This window comes from Lontra canadensis, unplaced genomic scaffold (assembly GCF_010015895.1).
Source record: "Lontra canadensis isolate GAN:19392208 unplaced genomic scaffold, GSC_riverotter_1.0 scaffold191, whole genome shotgun sequence".
Lineage (NCBI taxonomy): Eukaryota > Metazoa > Chordata > Mammalia > Carnivora > Mustelidae > Lontra > Lontra canadensis.
Genome location: NW_022631185.1, coordinates 1,180,783 through 1,204,129, shown reverse-complemented (window position 1 = coordinate 1,204,129; position 23,347 = coordinate 1,180,783). Strand labels below are relative to the sequence as shown.

At 50.4% G+C, this 23,347-nt stretch overlaps 1 protein-coding gene across 3 annotated transcripts; it reads left to right on the top strand.

The window, feature by feature from the left end:
• Positions 1-6,552: 6,552 nt before the first annotated feature.
• On the top strand, positions 6,553-19,296 carry ZSCAN18 (zinc finger and SCAN domain containing 18). Of its 3 annotated transcripts, none has more exons than XM_032847657.1 (7): positions 6,553-6,682; positions 11,848-12,376; positions 13,022-13,084; positions 14,163-14,254; positions 15,416-15,515; positions 16,206-16,298; positions 17,495-19,296. In XM_032847657.1, exons 2-7 carry the CDS (start codon positions 11,983-11,985, stop codon positions 18,259-18,261), a joined length of 1,509 nt encoding a protein of 502 aa, XP_032703548.1. In that variant the 5' UTR covers positions 6,553-6,682; positions 11,848-11,982; the 3' UTR covers positions 18,262-19,296. The 3 variants fall into 3 exon arrangements, with proteins under 3 accessions (XP_032703548.1, XP_032703547.1, XP_032703546.1); XM_032847656.1 differs by having other exon boundaries at positions 6,572-6,682; positions 11,904-12,376; XM_032847655.1 differs by lacking the exon at positions 6,553-6,682 and adding an exon at positions 8,144-8,466.
• Positions 19,297-23,347: the final 4,051 nt, after the last annotated feature.

Sequence of the window (23,347 nt, the reverse complement as noted above, 5' to 3'; positions counted from 1 at the left end):
AGAGCGTGCAACTTTTGATCTTAGGGTTGTATGTTTGAGTCCCATGTTGCGTTAAAATCTTAAATCATTCTGGAGAGGGGTGCCTGGGTGGCTCAGTGGGTTAAGCCCCTGCCTCGGCTCGGGTCATGATCTCAGGGTCCTGGGATCGAGTCCCGCATCGGGCTCTCTGCTCAGCAGGGAGCCTGCTTCCCTTCCTCTCTCTCTGCCTGCCTCTCTGCCTACTTGTGATCTCTGTCTGTCAAATAAATAAAATCTTTAAAAAAAAAATCATTCTGGAGAGAAACACTATTGAGTGTAAAAGAGTGTGGGAAAATGTGTCTTGAGATCTCTTAATCTCATCTGGTACCAGAGAATTCATACTAGTACGAAACTCTATGGCTGTAACCAGTGTCAAAAACTTCAGTAGTATCACTGGTCTCATTTGGCTCAAGAGGACTCATACTGGTGAGAAACCTTATGAGAGTAATCAGTGTGGCAAAGCTTCTGGGACAGCTGCGGTCTGGTCAAGCACTAGAAGATACATTCTCAGGAGACCCTGTACTAGTGTTTCAACTATGGGAAAAGTTTCCAGAATAGTTCTGCTTTTATTAGACACCAGAGTTAGCACGCTAGAGAGACACCTAAGGGGATTCAGTGAATGTGACAGTGGCTCTGTCAGACTCTCATTACTTAGTGTCAGAGACTGTACTGAAGAGTTCTTTGAAAATAATTGAATTCATCCTTTACTCCTTGGAACAGAAACTTTTGAGACATTGTGTCTATATAAGAAATTGGGAGAACTCTTTTTTTAATTAACATATAATGTATTTGTTTCAGAGGTACAACTTTGTGATTCATCAGTCTTACACAACACCCAGCACTCATCACAACACATACCCTCCCCAGTGTCCTATCACCCAGCCAGCCCCTCCCACCCTCCCCTCAAGCAACCCTCAGTTTGTTTCCTGAGATTTAGATCTCTTATGGTTTGTCTTCCTCTCTGGTTTCATCTTGTTTCATTTTTTCCTCTCTTCCAAATTGGGAGAATTCTTTTGCTATCTTTCTTTTTTTTTTTTTTTTAAGAGCTTATTTATTTGACACAGAGAGACAGAGTGAGAAAAGGAACCCAAGCATGGGGAGTGGGAAAGGGAGAAACAGGCCTCCCGCTGAGCTTGAATCCAGGACCCCGGCATCATGACCCCAGCCAAAGGAAGATGCTTAATGACTGAGCCACCCAGGCGCCCCTATGTTTCTTTTTAATTTGGAATTCTTGCCTTTCCTTGTGTCAGAAGATTTGGCTAATGTGACAAGTTTGAGATTTTAGTAAGAAATCTTGTCAAAACTCTTTTTTTTTTTTTTTAGATTTTATTTATTTATTTGACAGAGATCACAAGCAGGCAGAGAGGCAGGCAGAGAGAGAGGAGGAAGCAGGCCCCCCGCTGAGCAGAGAGCCCGATGCGGGGCTCGATCCCAGGACTCTGAGATCATGACCTGAGCCGAAGGCAGCGGCTTAACCCACTGAGCCACCCAGGCGCCCCTTGTCAAAACTCTTGAGTAAAAAGAATGAGTTTTTGGACTAGCCAATATAGAGTGATAATACTGCAAAGTACTTTACTTTTCTTTTTCTTTTTTTTTTTATTTGACAGAAGGAGAGATCACAAGTAGGCAGAGAGGCAGGCAGAGAGAGGGGGGAAAGCAGGCTTCCTGCTGAGCAGAGAGCCTGATGCGGGGCTCGATCCCAGGACCCTGGGATCATGACCTGAGCTGAAGGCAGAGGCTTTAACCCACTGACCCACCCAGGCACCCCAGAGCCTTTTATTTATAAAGGAAAACACTGTGCCTGACAGTCAGTAGGTACTCATGTCAGTGGTAAATCCTTGGCTGCTGAGAAGGCCTGTACCAGAAACCCAGTTATTACAGAAAAATTGTGTGAAATTGTATGAAAACATTGGACCAAGGCCACATGAGTGTTAGTGTCATGGTTAAGAGTGCATCTTTTGACTTCAGTCAGACTTGGGTTTCTCATGGGCTTACATCTTCATAGCCTGTGTGATCTTAGCTGAATTATTGAACCTCTCTGTGCCTTACTTCCTCACTTTTAAAATGTGGACAAGCCCTACTTCATTAGGATTAAGTGAGGTGTGGAGAGTGCCTGGGATGTCACTGTTCAGTGTGTATTAGTTGGTCGTGCACTCTGGCTTCCATCCTTGTTGCTGCTATTATCATGGATGCTCTTTTTTTGTTTTTTAAGATTTTATTTATTTGACAGAGACAGCAAGAGAGGGAGCACCAGAGGAAGTGGGAGAGGGAGAAGCAGGCTTCCTGGTGAGTGGGGCTCAATTCCAGGACCCTGGGATCAAGACCTGGCTGAAGGCAGCTGCTTAACCAACTGAGCCACCCAGGCGTCTGTAGTTGGGGTGTTGTTGTTTTTGTAAGATTTTATTTATTTGACAGAAAGATCACAAGTAAGCCAGGGAGGCAGGCAGAGAGAGAGGGGGAAGCAGGCTCCCCACTGAGCAGAAAGCCCAACGCAGGGCTCAACCCCAGGACCCTGAGATCATGACCTGAGCCAAAGGCAGAGGTCTAACCCTCTGAGCCCCCAGGTGCCCCCATAGATGGGTTTTTTTAATAAAAAGATTTTGTTTATTTATTTTGAGAGTGAGCGAGTGAGCAGGAGAAAGGAGGAGGGGCAGAGAGAGGGCTAACCAGACTCCCTGCTGAGCAGGAAGCCAAACACAGGGCTTGATCCCTGGTCCCCAGGATCATGTCCTGAGCCAAAGGCAGACACTTAACTGATTGAACCACCCAAGCACCCTGAAGTAGTTGATTTTTTTTTTCCTCAAAACAAACTCTAGGCCGTGATAGTTTTGTTGATGAATTTTATCCAACACTTAAGAAATGATGCTGGTTCCACACTTTGAGAAAATGTGTATTTTCACATTTATAAATGTGATTATAAAATCAAGGTGTTTCTTCCTTGATTTTATAAGGTCACCATTACCTGGATATTAAAACCAGACAATGACAGGAGAAATACAGAGTGATAGACTTCATGAATTTAACACAAATATTATCAATAAAATGTCAGCAAATTGAATTCTGTAAGATATAAGAGCAACAATGCAACATGACCAAGGGGTTTATCCTGGAAATGCAAGGCTGTTCCAATATTTGAAAACCAGTCATGGCGCGCCCGTGTGGCTCCAACAGTTAGGTGTCTGCCTTTGGTCAGGTTGTGATCTCAGACCTGGGTGGAGCCCCATGTCAGGCTCCCTGCTCTGCGGGGAGCCTGCTTTTTGCCTCTGCCCCCCCCAACACTGCTTATGTGCTCTCTCTTAAATAAATCTTAATAAAAGAAAACCAGTTAGTGTAACTCATGATATTAACAGACTAAAGAACAAAAAACTACATGGTCTTACAAACAGATGCAGACAGAGCATCTGACAAAATTCATTCTCTTTTCATAATAACAGTAGCAAACTAGGAATAAAGAGGAACTTCTTTAATCTGAAAGGGTTTATGTAAGTAATGTATAGCCAACATCATAATGGTGAACCACAGATAAAGATGGCAGCACTCCCTACTGCTACTGGAATCATACTGGAAGTCCTAGCCAATGCAGTTAGGCAAGAAAAAAAATACAAGAGGTGTACAAAATGCAATTTTCATCAAAATCCCAGGAAGACATAGGTAAGAGACATAAGACCTACAATAAGCTTTTAAACATAGACAAGCTTACTCTACAATTTATATGGGAAAATACTAGACATAGAATAGAAAAAAAATTGTTCTAAAAATAATTTTTGAAAAAGAAAAGTGAGAGGAATAACATATTTTTAAAAGATTTTATGTATTTATTTGTCAGAGAGAGTGAGCCCAGGCAGAGGCAGAGAGAGAAGCAGGCTCCCCGCTGAGCAAGGAGCCGGATGCGGGACTCGGTACCAGGATGCCGGGATCATGACCTGAGCCAAAGGCAGATGCTTAATCAACTGAACCACCCAAGCACCCCAAAACTATAAAACTTTTAGAAAAAATGTAAGAGGAAACCCTTGGGGGCTAAGCAGTGTTCTTAGACTTGATACAAAAAGCATGATCCATTAAAGGAAAAAGTGACAAATTGTACATCGTCTCAATTAAAATGGTTTGCTCTGCTAATGGCTTTGTTAAGGGAATAAAAAGACAAACTACAGACTGGGAAAAAACATTTGAAAACCATATATCTGACAAGGAGCATACCTAGAATATATAAATATCAAAACTCAGAAACAGTTTTTTTTTTTTTATTTTATTTGTTTGACAGAGAGAGAGAGATCACAAGTAGGCAGAGAGGCAGGCAGAGAGAGAGAGAGGGAAGCAGGCTCCCCGCCGAGCAGAGAGCCCCATGCGGGGCTCGATCCCAGGACCCTGAGATCATGACCTGAGCCGAAGGCAGAGGCTTTAACCCACTGAGCCACCCAGGCGCCCCCAGAAACAGTTTTTTAAGAAGTAAAATATGAGCGTAAGACAGGAACAGACATTTCACTGCAGATACACAGATGGAGAATATGGAAGTATGTTCGACATTATTAATCATTAGGGAAATCCAAATTAAAAGCAATGAGATGTCACTACAAATCGGAATGGCTAAAATAAACACTGGGGCACCTGGCTGACTTGGTAGGTGGAGCAACTCTTGAACTTAATGGCTGTAAATTGGAGTCCCATGTTGGATGTAGAGATTACTTAAAAAAATAAAAATTTTAAAAAGGGGAATATCAATTGCTCTAAGAATGTGTTCAGATATGTTGCTCCTGGGAATGTAAAATGGTATTACTAAACATTTGCCATGTAACTGAGCAGTTGCACTCTTGGTCATTTATCCCAGAAAAATGAAGACTTAGGAAGGTTTACATACAAACATTTATACTAATGCTCATTGTGGCTTTATTTGTAATAGCAAAATACTGGAAACAACAAAAATGTCTTTTAGTAGTTGAATGTTTGAACAAACTGTGGTGTATTGAAACCATCGAAAAGTACCCAGCAATAAAAAGGAACAAACTATCACTACAACTCAAAGGAATTATGTTCAGTGAAAAAAGCAAATCTCAAACGGCCACCTACTCCAATTCTAAGTCCATGGAAAATGGATCAGTGGTTGCCAGGGTTGTGGGTGGGAGAGAGGAGTATCAGGAAGGAGTTTGTTGTACAGTGGATCTGTTCTTTGTTTTGTGTCGGTGGTTATACAAGTTAAGATTCATAGAACTGAATACCCAAAAATGTGAGAGTTGTTGTAAATAAATAAAATATATAAAATGACCTGTTAAGATAAATGTTTTTAAAAATCAGTTTTTGGGCCCCTGGGTGGTTTAGTTGGCTAAGCATCTGCTTTCTGCTGGGCTCATCTCAGGGTCCTGGAATCGAGTCTGGTATCCTGCTCCCCGCTTAGTGGGGAGTCCGCTTTTCCCTCTACCACACACCCCCCAATCCTGGTCGTGATCTCTCTCTCTCTCTCTCTCTCTCTCAAATAATCAGATTTTACAGGGGCGCCTTGGGTGTCTCAGCCAGGTAAGCTTGAATTCTTGATTTCAGCTCAGGTCATGATCTCAAAATCCCGAGATGGAGGCCCACAAGGGTCTTCACCCTGGGCCTGCTTCAGATTCTCTTTCCCTCTTCTGCCTGCCCCTCGCCCCCAATTAAAAATGAAAATCACGTTTGCACAAAATGTCAGTCCTATAAACTGTTGTTATCTAGAAAATTCTGGAATGGGAAGGAGCGTCCTAGCCCTTGCCCTGTTTGTCCCGTCTAGTGAAGTGGCGACACCTGTCTTGCGCCTCTGGGCACATCACTCACCCCAGCCGGCCTGTTACATTTTCCTCCGTTTTCGCGACTCCCGAATCCCCCAGCTTGGCTAGTTTTCCAGTTCTGTCAGTTCCTGGATATGCAGACCCCATCTCCCTTTGCAGCGAATCAGCGTCCCTGGGTCTCAGTGCCTCCGTCTGTCTCTGGGTATCTGCCCTGCTGTTGCTCAGTCTCTGGGTCTCTCCACATCCCGCTTCTCACCTTCTCTGTCTCCATCTCTGGTTTTACGTCAAAGTCTACCGTCTTTGGGTGTCTTTGTGTTCCCAGTTGTAGGTCTACCCATTTCTGTCTCTCCCGGACTTTGTTGCTGTCGCTGGCTCTATCCATGTCTGAGTCTCCTCGTGCCTGGACCTCCCCTTCTAGATCTTTCTTCCTTCGCGGGGCTTCTGTCTGTCGGCCTCCCCTTCTCTTTCCCCTCCTCTGTATCCCGCCTTATTTGATACTCTGGGAATCTTGGTCTCCTTGTCCCTGTCTCTCCATCTCTGGGTTCTCGCGTTTCTATCACTCCCTGTCCCTGCGTCTTCTTGTCTCTCTGTGCGTCTCAGTGCCTCAGTGTCTCCTCGTCTCTGGTTCTCAGGGCGATATATTTCCCCCCCACTCGACTTGTTTTAGCGCGTTGCCATGGATCGAAAATGACACAGGCGCACGAGAGGCCTAGAAGCTGAGGGAGGCTAACTCTGCCCCTGATTGGCTGTCCGTTCAGTCGTTGCGTCTTCGCTTCGCCCTCGCTCTGGGGAACGGCCCGCTGCCTTCTGGGAGTCGTAGTCCGCGGCGCAGGCCCAGTGCGCACGCGCAGTCTGACCTGACGCCATCGCGCCGAGCTCCTGGCGGCTGGACCCGGCCGAGGACTACTACGCAGGAGGTAGGTCTGGCTGGCGGCCTGGGGTTGCTCTACAGCGTGCTTTTGTCGAGCGGATCGTAGCGGTCCCGCCAGTGTGCCTCGCGCAGCTGCGTTCGGAGGTGACCTGTGGGGGCAGGGAGCGATCCCGGGTGCGGGAGGGGGAAAGGAGATTCTGCGGTGTGGGGCCGGGCGGGGGAGGGGTGGAGGCTGGGAGTCCCTGGGGTGGGGGTGAGGTGGGGGGTGCTGTTCCCCAGGGTATGGGGTGGGGAGGACGTGGCTGAGAGACCGCAGAGGGGGGCCTGGCTGCCCCTCTGCAGTGTGGAAACAGGGAAGGGTTGAGGTCACCCTCCTGCGGCCTGGGAGAGGGAGAGGATTACGAGAGGGGACTCGAGGGCTGAGGGTGTCCCTAGGAGGGAGGAGCGGCAGACTGTGGCGTCCTGGGTGGGAGCAGGGAGGGGGCTGCGGTACCCCGAGTGTGCGTTCAGCTGAGCGAGGGGGCGGTGCAGAGCCACCCGGGGTGGGACCCGAGGTCGTCTCTGCTGCCAGGCTCCCTGACGCCCTGCCTCTTCCCAGTCGCCCGGGGTGGATTGTCTGTCCCTGTGTTAGATCCCTTTGGTGGGCGAAGAAACCCAAAAGAAGGGCGAGCATGGGTCTCCCTTTTTTGCTGCTGGAGGAGCCGGCAAGGGGAAGTGGGGATGACAGAATATTGTTTGTGGGGGGAAAAATGTTCAGAAGCATTTTAAGGAAAGATCTTAGAATTGCACGTCTTTTGGTTAGATTCATCTCTTAATATTTTGTTTTGTACTTATGTCACTTTTCCTTCTCATTCCCCACTTCATTCCCTCTCTCTCCTCTCCCCGCTCCTCCCTTTTTCCCCTTCTCCATTCCTCTCTCACATACCTTTTGTATGTCTTCGCTGACACCCTAGAGTAGAGACTAAGCTGGACAGTTCCACCATCATTTTCTCTGTACCAGGGTTTGGTCCCCCTTTTCCCCCCAAACCCCAACAACGTCCTGTACCTTTTCTGGTCCAGGGCCACGTGTGTATTGTTCTTTGCCTCTGTGAGTTTCTGACTTTTGAGTTCTGTCCTTCAGGCTTTTGGGAAGCTCAGGCCAGTTGTGCAGGACTTTTCTTGATTTGGGTCGGTCTGTCCTCCCAAGTGGATCCAGAGTTTGCGCTCTTGGCAGGGACCATAGAAGACAGCTAAGATGTTAAGGATGATCCCTTGACCTACGTTTTCTCATTTTAAAGGCGCCCTTTGTAATGAGTAAATAATTATTGGTTGAGGCCAAAAGACTGTGAGTATCTTGAGTCACCTCAGATGGGCATATGTGGAGAGGGGGAAGTGGGGCAGGGCAGGCCTGAAGGTAGAGTTGAGGAGTTAGAAGCCAACCTTGAGCTCTGCTTAGCCCAGTGTGAGAGGGATTTGCTTGCAGGAGCCCCACAGGGCTTGGGGACCTCTCAGCTCACCTCCCCCCCCTTTGGCCCCCCACTGCTTCCTCTGCATCCTTGGATTTGTGGGCAGGGATGCAAGGGGAGCCTGGGCTCTAGGAAATTTCCATCCCCATTTGAGGTAAATCCCCCGAGGCCCCAAGATGTATATGTGATGGGGTGGGTAGCTGCCTGGTGACTGAGCCAGGAGGAATTTGGGCAGTGTGGAATGGCTTTACTCAAGGAAGCTGGGGACAGGGAAGAGTTCTGGTGGTCCCTCTGCCTAACAACATCCTTGCAGCGGCGTGACCAGTTCGTGAGGCTCCAGTGCAGGACGATGAGACCTGTGTATGCACTTACTAGTGAGTTCAAGGTAACCTTCTGAGACAGGACCCACACAGAACAGTAGTGCCTGTGGTATCCTAAGAAAATGCAAATTACTTGCTTGTGTGACTGCACACCTGCCCGTGCTCCACATAGAGCTCCGTGTACCCTGTGCCTGTTGGGATAAATATGGCTGTGCTGCTGGCTGGAGCTGGCAACACTTCTGTTGCCAGAGGAGGCTCAAGATTAGTCAACAGCAACAACGTGGTTACAAAAGCTAGAGTCCAGAAGCCCAGCCAGCAGCCTCTTTTGTTATAGGGACACAGCCAGTCCTGGGACAGACAGGTTCTCTGGTTGCTTTAGCCGCCAGGCAAATTTGTGTTCTCACAACTGAGACTGTCCTGCATTTGCCCCTCGTGGCCCTAGCAGAGGAAATGCAAGAGTGCATTTCTCATCCTGAGGTAGGGAAAGAAGCTCTTTACTTACTCATCTATTTTTAAAGATTTTAAAAATTTATTTTACACAGAAAGAGGCAGTGAGAGAGGGAACACAAGCAGGGGGAGTGGGAGAGGGAGAAGCACCTGAGTCGAAGGCAGATGTTTAACGACTGAGCCACCCAGGTGCCCCAGGGAAGCTCTTTACAAACAAGTTTTGGAACTCAGAAATTTATGTAGGGGAAAAAAGAAAAGTAAACATTAGACCCTTATAGCTGAAAGAGCATAAACTGAAAAGACAAGCCACAGATGGGGACACTGGCAAGACCAAGCCAGAGAGAGACCACTTTAATTACTTAATAGAAAGGGAGCTGTAAGTGCCATCGAAAAGCAGGCTGCTGACTGACAGAGTGGAAGGAGCAGGTTTTGTGGTCTGAGGTCCCCGATGCAGAGGTGGGGGGAAGGAGAACCCTGGTGAGCACTACCGTAGTGGGTGGCAGGGGCTGGGTTGCCTCCAGTGGGCTGCTGTGGGTCACAGCACATGCCCAGTGGTCCAGGTATCCTACTTCTACTTTGACCTTCCAGGTATATCCCCAACTTGATCCCAGATAGACGGATATGAGGGTAATGGCCAGCAAAAATTAGGAATAGCCAGCATGCCTGTTAGTAGAGGACTGGAACCATTTAAAAGTAATTTAAATAATGGGCACCTGGGTGGCTCAGTGGGTTGAGCATCTGGCTCTCAATTTTGGCTCAGGTTATGATCTCGGGGTCCTAGGATGGTGGAGCTCCACAGTCAGTGGCAAGTCTGCTTGAGATTCTCTCTCCCTCCACCCCCCACCTGTTGTGCTCTTTCTCTCTCTAAAATGAGTTGAAAAAGATAATTTATGCACTCAACAAATACTGAGCCAGGAACTGCCCAGAGCATTCCCTGTGAGTAACCTCAACTCTCCTGGGGTTTATGTTCCAGAGGCAGGTGATAGGCAGGTAAGAGGGAGTGAGGAGGTGTGGATGGAGGGAAGGTCTCCATGGGGGGCCCCTTCAGAGCCCAGACCTGTGCGGGACAGGAGTGCTGTAGGGAGCAGGGCGGGCTGAGGCGGGGTGTTCGAGGGAAACAGTGGTAATGATGGTGCGGCCCAGCTGTCTCTTCCTTGAGGGAAATGGAACTCTGTGGAATGGCTTCGGACCCCTGGTGTAACCTCAGAGAAGGGGAGCAGTGGGCCTTGGGGCCTCTACCAACGTTTTTTTTTTCTGTCTATATTTAACAGCTTTATTGAGATACAGTTGACATACCAAAAGAGTTCACCTATTTAAAATGTGCAATTCGTTGGTTTTTACCCATTCACAGAGTTGTACAACCAATACCACGGTGAATTTTAGAACATTTTATCACTCCAGGAAGAAGTGATAAAATAGTGGTAAAGCGATATAAAATAGTGATAAAGCGGGACAGTCCCTCTGACTCTGAGCTACTTTCCTTCTCTGTGGACTTGCCTCTTCTGGATGCTTGATGTGAATGGAATCCGACACCCCCAGCTGCAACGTCCTTGGGCCCCGAGCCCTGGTGGAATGTCAGAGCACATCTTCCCTTTCCCTGGAGGAGGTCGTTGGTGCCTGGGTCCTCATTGCAGTTTTCTCTGTAAAGACAAAATCCTCACCACATTTTCTTGACTTCCCCAGATGTGTTTGGAAGAAAAACGTTGGTTTCTGTGATTCGGCTAGGGAGAGCATTCCCACTGGGTTTGGGTGCAGCTTTTGTCTGGGATGTGTCCCTCCTGGTGGGGTCCATGGATCTCCTGGTTATGCGGGGAGAAGTGCAGCAGGTTCTGGGAGGAACTGGAGTGCATGTCCCTATGTACTCACAGCTGGTGAAGGCACTGGGAGCCTGAAGCCAACAGCAGGTGGACTGGCCAGCGGTGGCCTGCCGGGTTCCTCGTTCAGCTTGCTCACTGTTTTGCCAGCAGTTACAGTCAAGAGAGTTCACCTAAACATCCCGAATCTAGCTTCTCTCAGATGATGCCGCTTCCCATCAGGATTAGCTGGGGGTGGGGAGAGGACAAAGCAGGACCTGAACTCCCAGGACCTAAACACCATAGTCTCTCCTCTCCCCCCAACATTATACTCTCCTCCTGGTCAACTTCTGCTTCCCACCTGGTTCTGTGGGCAGGTCAGGCTGGGTCTGCAGTCCTGTGCCATTTCCAGAAGTAGATGCTGGTTGTTTACTGGTCTGTAGTCGACTCTGAAGAAGTTGAAGGTTAGGGCATTGTCAAAAATCTGTGTATAACTTTTGGCTTCTCAAACACTTATCTACCAATAGCTTCTGTTGACTGGAAGCCTTACAGATAATCAGTTGGTTAACTTACATTTTGTATATAACACCTTTTAAATACTGTATTCTTACAATAAGGTTAGAGAAAAAAAAAATGTTCTAATTGTAAAAAAAAGAATGTGTTTACGTTATGGTACTGTATTTATAAAAAAAGAAATCCACCTTAAGTGGACCATGCAGTTCAAGGTGTTCAAGGGTCAGCTGTGTTTTCAGATTTTACAGTTATCTAAATAGGAGGGACATTGGTGATACCTAGCCCTTCCAAAGGTGAAAGAAGTCTGGGATACACCCAAATCTGGCATGGTATCACATGCTTTGAGTATACATCATTGGAGTGAGTTTTGTAACATTTTAAGATTTTTACATTTTTAAAAGTGAGATCCTTTAACTTTACTCTTAGCTGTGACTGATTTTTTTTTAATCCTGATAATACCAGTCTTACAAAATGAGTCTTTCCACCTCCCACTTTTTATGTTAATTTTTATCTATGCAAGTGTAAAACTCTGCTGATACTTAACAAGCAGATTGCTTGGAAATAATTCTGCATGGACTCCTGATGTGGTGAGTGGGACTGATGAGCTCAGGGGGCCCTGCTTGTTCTTCTCTGGTGTGGATGCCTCGTGGCTGGCTTCTCGTTATGTAGGCATCTCTCGTCTGTCCTGTGCAGGTCTGGATTCTGGCTGAGATCCCAGAGTGTCCTCCTGTTCTCTCTGTCCTCTGCAGCTGCAGTTACGTGAATTCGCCCTCCACAACACCTGCCCTGTCCCTGGCTCGTCACATTTCCCAGTGCGGGTTTGAAAAGATGTTGCCTTTGGAGAAGGCATTTGCCACCCCTAGGAGCTCCCTAATTCCCCCAGAACTGCCTCTGCTAGGATCAGCAGCTGAGGACCAGGAGGAGGACCCCAAGACTGTCCTTGGAAGGGACCTTGAGTTCTCCCGCCAGCATTTCCGGAACTTCATCTACCAGGAAGGGGCTGGGCCCCACCAGGCCGTGACCGAGCTGTTTGAGCTGTGCCGCCAGTGGCTGCAGCCCGAGGTGCACTCCAAGGAGCAGATGCTGGAGCTGCTGGTGCTGGAGCAGTTCTTGAGCGTCCTGCCTGACAATGTCCGGCCCATGGTGGTGGCACAGTGTCCTGAGAGCTGCAAGAAGGCAGCCTCCCTGGTGAAGGACCTTACCAAGGCCCTGGAAGAGCCAGGTGAGGCAGCTACCCCAGAGGAGAGTAGACCACAGAAGAAATAGGAAGTGGGGTGGTCAGCCTTGGAAGGCGTAAAATTGACAGCATAGAGCCCAAGCCAGTCAGTGGCTTCCCTGAGAGTTGAGCTCCCTGGTGTATAAGAGGCACAGAGGTGAGCAGCCCAGAGCTGGTGGGGGGCTGCAGCCTCACCACCCTGCCCAGTGGTGGCATCCTCAGAGTTGTCACATGGACCAGGAAGACTGCTCGGGCTCCTGCCCTCACATCTGCCTTCCCGATGCGAGGAAGCAGAAGGCAACCAGCCCCTTAAAAGCTGAGTAAATGTTCTGGGCATTTGTTTCTATCCCCTCAGTAAGGTAAGAAGAGAAGCACTGGGGCTGGGTGGGCAGTTACCACATCTGAGGGCAGGACCTGAAGGACTGGTGTGGGGGGGTGGTCTGGAGCCTTTGGCTCTTGGTCAGAAGCCTATGTCCATGCCCACCCCCTGCAGGTTTACTGTGTGATTGTTAGCACGTCTCTCCCTTTTGGGCTCACTCGCCCTTCGAGTATAAGCAGGGATGCTGTTGAGTTTCCATTGGAGCTATCCACAGCTTTGAGGAAGGGGGAGTGTGGGAAGCATGCTGAGCCTCTGTTGTCCATTACTACCAGGTGGGCCTGCGAGGGCCAGTGAAGACCTGGAGCCCAGCGAGACCCAGGCATCCCCTGACAATTGTGAGTGACCAGCTGGCCCTTGGGCGGGTATGGGCCAGGGTTTGATTGGGAGAGGTTGGGAGAGGGTGGGAGGGAGTCAGAGGGAGGCCAGGTAACCGAGGCCTAGAAGTCTGTGCTGACTTCTTTCTATAGGCTCTGGTGAACGTGATAAGTATTTATAATTAAATTTGTTTTCAAAGATCACAGAAGGTGTACGTGCTTTGCTATTAATAGTGAAAAGCGTTGAGGTACAAAGAAAAATAGTAATAATCTCTCCACCCCATGTGTTCTCTAAAACTAGACCAAGTGGTGCCCCCTGGCATGTGTTCATGTGTCTCTGCACATCTCTTGGGTGCACACACGTCTCACCCAGGAGTCTCCTCAGAGGGTTTGTGGCCCTTTTTCCTGGAGGTGATTTTTTTGTGCCTGAGCTCATGCTGTTCAGAGTGTGTCACCCAGCCCCCTCCAAATGGTGGCCAGATATCCAGTGCCATTCCTTTACCTTCATGGCATTTCACAGGATCTGCCCTTCCCAGTCCCGAGTTGGAAGTTACTGCCATTAAGGTTTCTGCCTCTTCCTACAAATGTGCTGTTAAACGTCCTCAGGCCTGTACCTGGTGTAGGAGGTTTCGTTTGTGTAGGTGGGTTCCTTGGGATCACTGGACAGAGGACATTCCACGTGGTTTTGTAGAAGTTCCATAGCGTACACAGCGCCAGTGTACAAGGGTGCCCACTTACCCACATCCACGCCAGCAGCGTACGTTCTTGCTGTTTAAGATTTCCATCACGCTAACGGGTATGAAAGCATTCTCTGCTTTGTGGCTTTTTAGTTCGAATTCCTGGGGCCACTACTGACCTCGAGCTTCTTTTTGCTTTCTTCTTGGTGTGCTCTGCTCTGTCATTTGAGGACAGTTGTGGGGCCCCTTGAGCTTGGGACCTGCTGTGACGTGAGCACTCAGGCCTCCCTTCCTCTGAGTCGGAGAACTCTTCGCTCTCTTTGTGGGACCTGTGCAAGGAAGGCGGTGGGGTCTCCCTCATTGGTTCGGGCTGCCCAGCTGTGTAAAACCAGTCTCCTCATCTTTGTCTCCCCTTCTCCCAGCCTGTCCCTCTCTAGACCCTGTGCTTCTGGAACAGGGGAACATCGGCGACAAGAAGACCGAAGAGGCCAAGCCTGCAAAGGTCGAGCCGAAGGTGGGTAGGGTCTTTCTTGTCCAGGGGCTCATCGGGCCTGTTCCCCAGGAGGTGGATCTGTCATCCTAGCTTGTGAGGCTCTCTCCCTCTCCCAGTTGTTAACATGCCACCCGCTCCGCAGGAGGAGCTGGGGTGGGCTGAGGTTCCAGGGCTGGACTCCTGAGCTGCTGCCACCCCAGGAAACCAAGACATGAGCCTGACTGAGAGCAGGTGGGGATGAGGCGAGGAGAGGTCTCTGGGATCAGAGCTAGAGATCCCTAGGAATGTTGGACAGGGTCTCCCTTTCTGTCAGCTCCCTGGCCCTCATCCCTCTGGCTGTGGCCAGGGCACTGTTCCTCTCTTCTGGGGTGCACCATTGTTGCTAGCCACGACTCCCGTCCCCACTCCCATGCCCCCTGCCCTTCGGCACTCTGGGCCTGGACGTGCCCTTCCTCTCCCCGGGAGACAGCTCCCCCAGACCTTATGGAGCCCGTGGCCTTTGTCATGGTGACTGCTTCTCCTGACGGCAGTGAGGATGGCTGTTCCGGTCCCCCCAGGTGCTGGCCTCGGGCCTGTGTGGTGTGCACGGGTGGCAGACATAGGAGACTCTGGGGTCGTCTACAACAGTGGCTCTCAGCCAGGGAGGCTTTGCCCCTCGGGGGATATTGGGTGATGTCTAGAGACCGCTTGGCTTGTCAGTACTTCTGGGGGGAGGAGGTGCTGCTGACATCCACAGGGAGGAGGGCGGGAAACATCCTGCAGTGCCTGGGACAGGCCCAGCTGACCAAGTCCCTAGCTCTGGGGCACCTGGGACGCTTGGTTAGTTGGGGATCTGCTTTCGGCTCATCCCCGGGTACTGGGCTTGAGCCCTACCTCGGGCTCCCCACTTGACAGGGAGCCTGCATCCCCCTCTCCTGCTCCCCCTGCTTGTGCACTTGCTCTCTCTCATCAAATAAATAAATAAAATCTTAAAAAAAAAAAAAAAAGTCTGTAGTTCTGGGGCCAAGAAACCCTTCCGTCAGGTTAAGCCAGGATCCAGGTCCAGGACCTGCATGGTGGTTGGGGGGAGGGAGGAGCCCCCCAGGATAGTGCCACCCCCATTGTGGTCCCTGGCGTCGTGGGACAAGGGTCCACCCTTCCTCTGCTTGGGAAGCCTTAGCCATGGCGGTGCTACTGTTTCAGAAGTTGACGTTTCCGGAGGTGCCTCTGTACCTGGGGGAGTGGGGCCACCTGGACCCGGCGGAGGAGAACCTGAAGACCTTCCGGAAGCTGCTCCTGTGGGGTGAGACCTGTCCCCATGGCCTCATGCTGCATCCTCTGCCCTCTTCCAGAAGCATTGGTCTAGGGGTTTCCAACTCCCATGTGGGGCTCTGGTTAAGGCCCCACAGTGTTTTGAACATACTTGACCATGAATGGCCTTGCCAGGGCCCCCACCTTGGCCCTGCCCTTCTCGATCTACACATTTGAGGCCTGCCAGAGCCCTGGGCTTTTGAGTTTGCAACCCCTGCTCTGGGACCTGAAGCTTCTGAATGTGGAAAGGCCTCCTGGCCCCAGTGTGTCAACTTTCCCTTCCTCCTTGGTGCAGACACGGAGCCTCTTGGCCTTCATGGGTCTTCCCTCTTGTGTGGACGTCTTTGCCCCAGCCCAGGCCCCAGCCCAGACCTGATTTCCTTGTGGTTGTAGTTTTAGGGTCTATTCTGGCTGCTCTCCCTTGAATTTCCCCACTTCCTGTTGGGCTTTCCTGTGCTTCCTCGGTGGGCCCTCTTCACCCCTTCCCCAGTGTGCCAGGAGTCCCCCGCTCTCCAGGGCTCCGAGCGGCTTTGGCGGATGTCCCAGGACAGAGGAAAGGATCAGGGCTGCCCGGCCAACCTGTGAGAGCTGAGGTGCATTGTTGGCTGTTTCTAGTCTGCTTTCGATGGCTCTTTCTGTGTGTTTTGTTTTTGTTTTTGTTTTTGTTTTTAATCCCACCCAGGGTTTCAGCTGGCCCAGCCTGAGGATGCCTGCAGGCTGGAGACGGAGGAGCTCCGGTTAGTTGAAGCAGAACCACCGGAAGGCAGCTTCTCAGGTGAGGTCCAGGAGCTGTGGTCAGGCCAGGGTGGAGGGTGCGCCTTTTGGAGACTGATGGAGCTCCTCGAAGCTCCGCTGGGCTCGGCAAAGACCTCAACTTGGACCTCACTCTTCCCCACCCCATGTCCCATACTTTTGCCGCCCCCACCCCCCATATGTCAGAGCAGGAGGTAGCAGTCCAGCTGTTCTAACTATCTCTTCCTGGATAACAGCCCCAAAGCTTAGTCACTTGAATACCAGCGGAGCTGACTGGGATTGGCTGGGCCTGTTTTCCCTGTGGGGCTGTGGGGCTGTGTACATAGCCACAGTCATCCGGGGACTTGTCCTGGGTGGTCTCACTCAACCGTGGCATTTGGTGCTGGCTCTTGACGGGGAACTCACTGCAGCCATCAGCCTGCGCTCTCCTCATTGCCTCTCCACATGGCTGGTCTGAGCTGCTTCACAATGTGGCAGCAAGGTCAGAGAGGGAGCATTCTGGGAGGGTCAGCACCGTCCTGTGGTGCTCTGCGAGCCTTTGCTTGCGTCATGCACACTTAATGTCCCCTAGACCCCAGCAGGTCACATGGTCAAACCAGTGTGCATGGTGCATGGGTTGTATGTGTGAGTGTGTGTGGTGGGGGCACTTCCCAAGGGCCTGAATCCCAGGAGACTGCTTCATTGGGGGCCCCCGTTAGAACACGTTAGTGTACTGCGCAAGCGCTCGTCGGGCCCTTCCTGGTGAGGATGCGGGCTCGCTCCAGCTCATGGCTCCGTCACCAGGCTCTGCTCACGCATGGGTCACAGTGGCTGCTGTAGCTCTCATCCCCGGTGCAAGAAGGAGACTTCTCCCTACCCCTTACACTTGTACGTGCATCTCATGGGCTAGAACTCAGTCACATGGCCACTTCAGCACAAGGCAGGCTAGGAGTGACTGTCTTTAGGCAGGCACTTGAGCTTGGGGACTGCAAAAGATGGGGGACACATGGCAGTCTTCTCATTGGTCTTGTTCGAATCCGTCCCCTGGGTTTGCCGAGGGGATTGACGATGGTGTGCGGGGCAAGCACCATGTCCTCACTCGCTTCCCTCTTGCCCCGGCTTTCCATCCTGCTCCATCTCATAGTCGCTGGCCTGCGCCTTTTGTTAGTTTTCTCCCGAAGGGCAGACCCCTTTGGCGTCCCTGGAGTTGGGACTGCTCACATCCTGACCTTATTTCAGGCGGCAGGAGGTGGCAGGAAGGTAGAGAGAACATGTGCGAGACGCTAATGGAGAGGATCACAAGGGAAATTCTCGTTTGCCCCCTAACGGGAGCTGCCCCAGAGGAGGAGGAGCAGCTGCAGAAGACTCTGGATCCTCAGGAGGGGGAACCAAGCCCTGTCACCATGGCCCACAGGCGGTCAGTCATCCAGGAGCCAGCCCAGGACAGGGGCACAGCCAGGGAGAGCCCCACGGTGCCTGTGATGCCAGCCACCACGCGCCAAGGCCTTGGAAGAAAGAGGCCCTGCCCGAAGGATGTGGGTGGGCAGGGCCCCGAGTGTGTCTCCCGTGTGAGCAGCCACCTGCCATGCCACGTGAGGGAGCCTGGTGCGGCCAGCCACAGTGCAGGGTCCCTGGCCAGGCCGGACCAGGATGGTTCTCCAGCAGGCTGCCCTGCTGCTGAGGAGCCTGGGCTGTCCCGTGGGAAGCCCTATGCGTGTAGCGAGTGTGGGGAAACCTTTGCGTGGATCTCACACTTTATTGATCATCTCAGAAGCCACAGTGGCAGGAAGCTGTACGCGTGCCCGGGCTGCTGGAAGACCTTCCACTTCAGCCTAGCCCTGGCCGAGCACCAGAAGACCCATGAGAAGGAGAAATTCTACGCATTGGGGAGGGCCCTGGGACCCCACCCTGCAGCGTGTGGAGCCCATGCCAGCGGGAGGCTCAGTGGGCGCATGGGGTTTGTGGCAGGTGATGTTTTCCCTGTGCACTCAGAGGCGCAGAGATGAGCCGCTTGCTCGAAGTGTCCCTAGAGGACAACTTCACCCGCCTGGGATTCCTGAGTAATGTATCCGCTCCTTTGAAACCCTTGCGTGGCTTCTTTGCAGTGTCTGTGTGGATGTGATCTGTTTTCTCAATGAGCTAATGTGGCTAAAGCGCTTAGAACCCAGGAAGGGCCCTCGGGAAGCCCTCGTCTCCTTGTAAACACACCCATGTAGATGCCCACATGCAAGCACGAGCTGTCAGGTGTGAAAGAAGATTCCCTTTCTTCCATAGCCATTTTAGCACCACCCGCGCGGTGGAACGTTTGTCATTGTGCTAAGTGTAGAGTTGCCTTAAAGGGTGTGATCTGCCAGCTCTTGCTGAAGTCAGCCTTGTCTCGTGCTCCTGTTCGTGCTCCCCAGGGCTTCTGCTCAAGCTGTTTGATCCTTTCGTAAACACCTGATGTCAAGCTCACTTCTGAATCCTCACTAGCAGACTCTTTCCTAGTTAATGCATGCGTCCGCGAGTGCGGAGTGGCTTAACCGAGATCACAGAAATGCTTGGAGCCTCATTACAGTGTTTTCAAACCGCGCATCTCTGCCCATTAGTGAATTGTGAAATCAAATTAGTGGGTGGCCACCAGTGCTACAAAGCAATGAAGTAGAATAGGTAAAAATTGATCATGTAGTAAAGGCAGATATTGTTTCGTGAAACTTCCCAGCCATGCATCTAAATACGAGAGCTGCCTGCAAAGTACGATGATTTCTTGTGCAGAGGATGGAGGCCTGTGATCAGAGCAGGTTGAAGACACCAGTAGAGGTTGATGAGCTGTGACTTCCTGGACAGGCGAAGCTTAACTCCTCGGGCTGCCTAAGGTGATCTTCTGCTTTGTGTGTATAATCTGATTGCAGCATTGTTTCTTTTCCCTGAGCATAAACCTTAACTGCTTCTTGTAGATAAACTGGTGCCTCTTTTTTGTCATTGTGTTTGAGCAGGCAGTCTGTTGTAACGATGCCCAGAGCAGCAGCTTAACGTAATAAAGGATTTTTTTCTCACAGTCACATGACAGTCTCGTGTTTGTTACTGTTGAGTGTGTCGATGGGAAGGAAGCTCTGCTCCGTGTAGTGATTTGGGGATCCAGGCTCTGTCCCTGCCGTGGCTCTGTTCCCCACTAGACCCCTGGTGCTCGGGGGAAAGCGGCACTTGCTCAGCTGGGAGACCACGCACATCACTTCCATTCATGTCCTTGGAGGGCCATGATTTGCAGCCCGAGTCAAGTGTGAGAGTCTGGGACTGTCTCTTCCCCCAACACCCCCATCCTAAGCTGGCTGTGGCTCTGGTAACTTTTTTTAACCTGTATTTGGGGGTGCCTGGGTGGCTCAGTGGGTTGGGCCTCTGCCTTCGGCTCAGGTCATGATCTCAGGGTCCTGGGATCATCCCCACATCGGGCTCTCTGCTCAGCGGGGAGCCTGCTTCCCCCTCTCTCTGCCTGCCTCTCTGCTTGCTTGTGATCTCGATCTCTCTGTGAAATAAATAAATAAAATCTTTAAATAAATAAATAAACCTGTATTTGCTCTCTGAACTCTTCTTCCCAGCCTAACCCATGAGCTTGCCTCACCTGCCACAGAAAGGTAACACCTGAGGTGCTCCTGTTTTCAACTTCAGGGCCACTGATGGGTCTACCCTTACCAGAAAGCCTGGCTCTCCATCTGTCCATTTCCCATCTGTGGTCTTCTTTAGTGCACAGCTACATGGTGGTGCCTTTTTTGTTTATATTTTAAGTTTTTATTTAGAAATAATTTCCTTCCAGAAAATCTTCCACCGCCTCCCCGTGAACATTTTCCCGTTTGCCTGTGCTTCGTGCCCGCTGCCCCCACCACACACACTTTGGAGTGCCTGGGTCCATGTTACTACTCCAGTGAGGATTCCTTTGCTCAGAGTGCCCAGTTTGTCCACTTACGGCTGCTTTTCCCCTTAGCTAATAAGCAGTCTGTGGGGAGACACGTGAAGACAGTGTAGGTATACTGCTTCTCACCCAAATGCCCCCTCACCCAGTTTCTCTTCCATTGATGGTTCTTGCCATGATGGTTGCAGAGTTGTTGGTTATCTTTGTTTTTGTTTTTTTAAGATTTTATTTGACAGATCACAAGCAGGCAGAGAGAGGGGGAAGCAGGCCCCCCACCAAGCAGAGAGCCCAATGTAGGGCTCAATCCCAGGACCCCGAGATCACGACCTGGGCCAAAGGCAGAGGCTTAACCCACCGAGCCACGCAGGCGCCCGAGTTGTTGGTTAACACCACTCCTCCTTCTGGGCTCGCCACCCAGCCCTGGGCATCCTGCTGCAAGCCAGTGCCCTCCTTTCTCTGCATTTATTTGTCCTTATAGTCAGAATGAATTTAGGGATCCTTGTGTTCTCCATGTTTTTTCAGGTTTTATAACTTACTACCATCCTTGGTTATTTTGGCACCCAAGTTGTCCCAGATGTGGCCAATGAGAGTCTCTTCAAGAAGGCTCCTGCATCCCTGTGACATGCCTCTGTTTTTTTGCCTGTGTTTTGCACAGTTCTTTTTAGCATAAGAAGTTATTCCAATCCCAAATTATTCCTACCCTAAAATCAGCCATTTTCCAGTTCCAGAGAACTGGTTCCTTTTAGTGGGGCTGCTCTGAGACCAAATCTGAGTGCCTTCAAACCTGAGGTGTATTCATTGCTACTAGAGTATCTTCCAGTGAGCTGGGAAACGTGGACACACAGGTACAAACACAAAGGCCTGTATGTGTTCGTACGTGTGCACACACACATATATGTACAGCAGTACCTCCATGCGCATTCTGCTACTCCCCCATATTATGTCAAAAGTGAAAACTCTGAAATCAGCATGTTTACTAGTATGCTAAATTCTGAAAGACCTCAAAATCATTTCAGAATTGCTTTTCTCAAACCACTACAAAAACCAAATCTAGAAAAGCCGTCAGGATTTGTTTGTTGGTCCCTGCCGCCACCAACCTGACCAAGGCATGGTAGAGCACTCAGATGGATGATTGCTTCTACAGAGAGGCAGAAATATAGCCAGATGTTTCCACTTGTTAATCTCAGAGGAAGCTTCCTTAGTTCAGGCATTAGGGGCATTGGGTTTGTGCTAAGGGTCTCCCATCCAAAGAGGTAAGGATGTGGCCCGTTGAGAAAGATGGAGCAGATGGAAAGCACAAGGCGGCAGCCCTGGTGTCTCCAACGCAGTTGGGAGGGCTGGGAAGTGTACAGATCATGGGGCACTGAGCCATGACTCAAAAAGGACATGGTATCTGGAGGGCAAGAGAGAGCCCTAGATGCACTGGCGGGAAGAATGGAATGGAGCTCTGGCTAGTTTCCACAGGGTGTCCAAGGATGACTGTTCCGAGTGGGCGGGGAGGGCAAATCCCACAAATGGAAAACTGGCAAGATGGGAATAAATTTCAATGAGAAGAAAATGCTTACATACCCTCTTTTTTACAGCCTGAATTGCCTCCCACCCCAAACTTACACACTGAAGCCCTAACCCCCCATGTAACTATTTGGAGATAGGGCCTGCAGGGAGGTAATGGGATGGGGCCCTAATCCCACAGCCTCAATATCCTTTTAAGAAGAGGAAGAGCAGAGATTACCCTTTCATCATGTGCACACAGAAGAAAGGCCATGTGCAAGGACACAGCGAGAAGGCGGCTATCTACAAACGGGGAAGAGAGGTCTCGCTAGAAACCAACCCGGACAGCACCTTGGTCTTGGACTTCCAGCGAAGAACAACTCCAGAACTGAGACAAAATCAGTTTCTGTGGTTAAAGCCACCCACCCTAAGGTATCCGGTTGTGGAAGCCTGAATGGACTAATACAGGCCTTCATCATGCTCTGGGTTGAGTTTGTAAACCACTGTCAACCAGTGCGACTGCTTTGGAAAGCAAACAGCACATTCACACTGAGAACCAATATGTTTGTATCCCTTGAATCCTAAGTTTTAAGCATGGTGATTTTTCTTAAAAACTTAAAACTTAAAAAAGAAAAGCTATATAAAATGAGATGCTGAAATCCTTTCTGGCCGTAGCTGGGATATTTAAAGCACCGAGGAAACCTCACAGCAGCCCGGTGGCGGTTGGACTTCTCACGTAGTGTCTCTGGGTTCTGAGCACAAGCGTCCCAGTGAGTGAGGCGGAAACTGCATGGCCTCTTCTGAATCTGTGTTCACGCCTCTCATTCTTCCTTGTTGGGTCTTCAACTTCTGTGTCAGTAACTGAGACATACCAGCAACTATCCCAAGTAAATGAGGCCCTCTGGTCAGGAGCACACTTGCCCCTGCCATTTTCCTGACACTCTGGTGTAACTTCAAGTTCCCTCCACTGGTGTGGCCCTACTGGGGAGGAAACGTGTGTCTCGCTTGCCATGGAGGGTGGCAGTGATACTGTGGGCACCTCCCCATGGTTGCCAACTCCGGGCTGTATTCCTGTGTGTGTCGTTATGGGGGCAGGGGAGCCGGGGCTGTGCGGGACAAGAGCTTGTGTGACTCAGTTTCGGTCACCTGCCATTTTCAAAGGAGTGTGAAACAGTGTGGTTGGTTCCGTTTTTACTGACCTGAACTCAAAGTGGGGAGCCTTAACCTTTCCCAGATGCAGTGTTCTCCAATGAGAAGTATCTCCCTAGAGAGTGAACTGTGCCTGACCTACTTCCTGCACTAAATTTAGGGGTAGGAGCCTGTCATGCCATTCACCTAAAGAGGCGCATCTTCTCAGAACATCTGGTTTCCTTTAGCACAAGACACAACACAAGGAGAGAAGCCCGAAAAAAGGGAGGAGGACAAAACAGCTGACCAGAGGACCAAGGCCACTGAGCTGCCCAGTCCCGTCCAGCCACTGGCTGGGTCCCTGTGGCAAATGACCGGAAAGGAGGCTATAGCGAACTGACGTATGCCTCAAAAGTCAAATATACACTGGATTTCAAAGGTGCCCTATACAGAAACAACCAAAACATCTCACGGGTGGTCTCTTGTAGTGGCATGCTGGAAAGGTGACATTTGGGATCCACAGGAACAGGCATTAATTTCACCTGTTTCTTCTTGCTTCTTAAATAAGACTATGACAATAGCTAAAC

What these genes read in the sequence shown, in the direction of transcription:
- ZSCAN18 (XM_032847655.1), top strand. Translation starts at nt 8,323, where the DNA reads ATGGCTTTACTCAAGGAAGCTGGGGACAGGGAAGAGTTCTGGTGGTCC. An exon ending in CACTTACTAGTGAGTTCAAG is followed by an intron (nt 8,467 to 11,847) that starts GTAACCTTCTGA and finishes TGTCCTGTGCAG; the next exon opens with GTCTGGATTCTGGCTGAGAT. An exon ending in ACCGGAAGGCAGCTTCTCAG is followed by an intron (nt 16,299 to 17,494) that starts GTGAGGTCCAGG and finishes ACCTTATTTCAG; the next exon opens with GCGGCAGGAGGTGGCAGGAA.